General features: G+C 36.7%; 1 protein-coding gene across 1 annotated transcript in view; it reads right to left on the bottom strand.

The window, feature by feature from the left end:
* The window catches only part of VWA3A (von Willebrand factor A domain containing 3A), a 22727-nt gene extending 20053 nt beyond the window's left edge, over nt 1–2674 (bottom strand). The window contains exons 1-5 of the mRNA XM_031056593.1: nt 2610–2674; nt 2262–2379; nt 1540–1641; nt 1367–1449; nt 369–423 (exon numbers count right to left, since the gene is read on the bottom strand). Coding sequence (XP_030912453.1) covers nt 369–423; nt 1367–1449; nt 1540–1641; nt 2262–2379; nt 2610–2674 — 423 coding nt within the window. The remainder of the gene's footprint in view (nt 1–368; nt 424–1366; nt 1450–1539; nt 1642–2261; nt 2380–2609) is intronic.
* Between the last annotated feature and the right edge of the window lie 324 nt (nt 2675–2998).

The raw sequence follows: 2998 nt of genomic DNA on the forward strand, positions 1-2998 counted from the left end.
GCCAGGCACAGTGTGATGGAGCAGCTGTGCAACAGTGGGCAAAATGAACTACAAGAAGCTCCACTCCAGGCAGAAGTTAATCTCAGCATTGTCTTCTCCCATTTAAACTGTGCTGAGAGGACCTGATGACTAAGACTGCAAAGACAAAGGAAAAGACTAAATCTAGAAAGCAGAAAACTGCATACCAATGAAAGGTCAGGAAAAATAATCCACTGTCAACATCACTGCATATGATGTGGAACTTGTAGTAAATAAGGAAAATACAAAGGCTTTCTGGAAGCCACTTTTCACCAGTATTCAAGAGTTAATTTAGTCTTTAATGCCATATAGAGTTTTATTCTAAAAATATACTGCAAAGCTCAAGTTACCTTTCTGCTGTCCTGCAACAGCCACTGAATTCGGTGCTGATAGAGTTCAATCACTCTGACAAAAGGCAGAGCACACATTTAGCTACAGCATTCTCTCACACCGGGTGTCAATGTAACAATCAACCACCTGTCTTTATCACGGCCCTTTCTCACAGATGCAAAATCTGTGAGAGACAGGTGTTTTAAAGTATATTAAATATGCCCTTATACAACTGGTGGTTGCAGGGCTCATCACTTAAATACTTCTTCCCCTAAAGCAGAACAACTTCCAGCAGTTTAATATTCTTTCCCTAAAGCAGAACAACTTCCAACAGTTTAATATTAAAAATAGTTATAACCTGAGGTAAAACAAAATGCTTCCTTGTCCTCTAAAATTGTTTTACTTGAACCAATGGATTTTTAATTCCATGCACATAGTGGCTACAAGTTGGCAAACAGAAAGTTTAAGCCAACATTTTAAAGGGGCAAATCCATTTTGCTTTTTCAAAACAGAAAAGCTGCTTCTGTTTTATAAAAGCCTGACACAGTGAGGTATGCTGAAATGGCAGCATTCTTATAAATTGTGATTATTCTAAGTAACCTATAAATTAAATTATTTAAGTTTCTTGATTTTATAGATTTAAAATTCACTTAGAATACTTTCAACTTCCATGTCACAACTGCATCCATGGCTTGAAGCTAATCCAAGTTTCACTGAGTATAACCCCCAACTACACAGTGTTACATATGGAAACCTGACCAGGCACTGGCTGCCTTTCTAAAATGAGCAAACTGCTTCACATCAACACCTGGCTGATAAACATCTTCCTTAAAAAACCCCCATCCTCAGCTGCAGTGACATACAATTACCCCTTACTCTCAATCTCAGCAGAAAGGATTTAATGTTGAGATACTCTGAGGTACCCAGAGACAACAAATTAAGATTGTAGGTAGTGTCTACAGTAATGAAGATCCAGAATTAGTTACACATGAAAACAGTAAAGAAGATGGATACTTACTCAGAAAGTCTGGATTCAAAATCAGTAACAGCCTCCTCTGTAAACTCCATCACTTCACCATCATTTCCTGAATTCCTGGAGCACTATGCATGGTTAACATCAGAGATGCACACAAGTTAAGACTCACTAGAGAAAAGGTAGTGTATTTACAAAATAATATTGCCTTCATTTACCAGATACTCTAATGTTAATTGCAAAGGTTCCAAACTGTAGTTTCTTATCCATTCTTCTGTGGTTTGCACCTTTTGAGACTGTGTTTTCTTCGTTTGTTCTCTCTACAGATCAAGTGAGAAAAAATTACATGCAGTATGAAAAATTAAATGTGCTGTTTAAATGTGACAAAAATCTAAGTCCTAAGGAGAGTTGCTGCTAGGCAATGCATGTCCAAGAACACAATTTTAGGTACTGGAATACTCTTTTGAATGTGGGGTACAAAGGAAAAGAAGCTTTCACAACACCCCCAGACTGTGAGCTAAAGGAAGGGAAAAGAGAGCTTAGTTTAGAGCAGACAGGAATGAAGACAAAAACAGGAGAGCTCAGTAAAAGAATTATAATAAATATCCCAGTGATTTATCAGAGAGGAATAAAAATAAGCATCTCCTAAGCATGACACAGAGTTTGAACTTGGCTTCTGCCTTTTGGAGGAAAAATGCAGTATCAACAGCTGATCTCATTTATTGTTTTGCCCAATTTGTTGTCAGATTAATCTCTGCAGAGAAACTACATGCAGTTTCTTGACATGAGTGATCACACCATCAAACTGTCTGTGTATATATGCAAATGTATGTAAGGAAGCATATTAGTTGTCTATCAGTTTATTTATTTCCCACTGTGAATTAATAATGGGTATGCATTACTGTACCAGCTGCTCCATTTTGTAGGAAAACTTGCCTACCAGCACATCTTGTGTCTTGCTGCTGGGTGTTCCCAACAATCCATTATCTGGTCCTAGAGGAGGCACAGCAAAATCTTGCCCTGGTAGATGATCACCCTGTAGATGGAATTTTGCCAACCTACGAGACAATAATTTTATGAGAGCGATTCATTAGCCATAATATTCCTGTATTGTCATAAAGTCATTTCAAATTTTTTCTGTAGGAACTGTTCTATACTTTAACAGTTGTTTATGCATTAAGTTAATATGTGATGCTTTGAAGGGATACAGTATATACTTTACATGAATTATAATTTATTTTCTATCTACATATGAAGTCTCAACTAGATTTTGTAATGGTTTCCTCACCCAATTTTTTCCAAATATTGATCATTGTCCAAAACCCACGCCATTTTCCTGATGTGTGTATCCATTATATGAATAGACTTAGCCTTGTTAAAAATAAAAAGAAAGCATTAGAGCAAAAAAGTTAAAATCCTCAGGAAAAAACACTGTTAGAAATGTATTAATATTGTCAGCAACTTAAATGACAATTTACATTGTATGTGGGACAACAGAAAACTAAAAATTAAAGAGAAGTTACAATTATCCATTTATAGAAAACACATTTAGCAACTATTCTGCAGAGCTGCTTGTTAATGGATTTTATGCAGTTAATTATATGCGTGCACAGCTGCTGGGAGACCGGCTACAGAGCTCAACCAGAAAAAGAGATTAACCACAGCAAAGCCCAGGGC

This window comes from Geospiza fortis, unplaced genomic scaffold (assembly GCF_000277835.1).
Source record: "Geospiza fortis unplaced genomic scaffold, GeoFor_1.0 scaffold237, whole genome shotgun sequence".
Taxonomy (NCBI): domain Eukaryota; kingdom Metazoa; phylum Chordata; class Aves; order Passeriformes; family Thraupidae; genus Geospiza; species Geospiza fortis.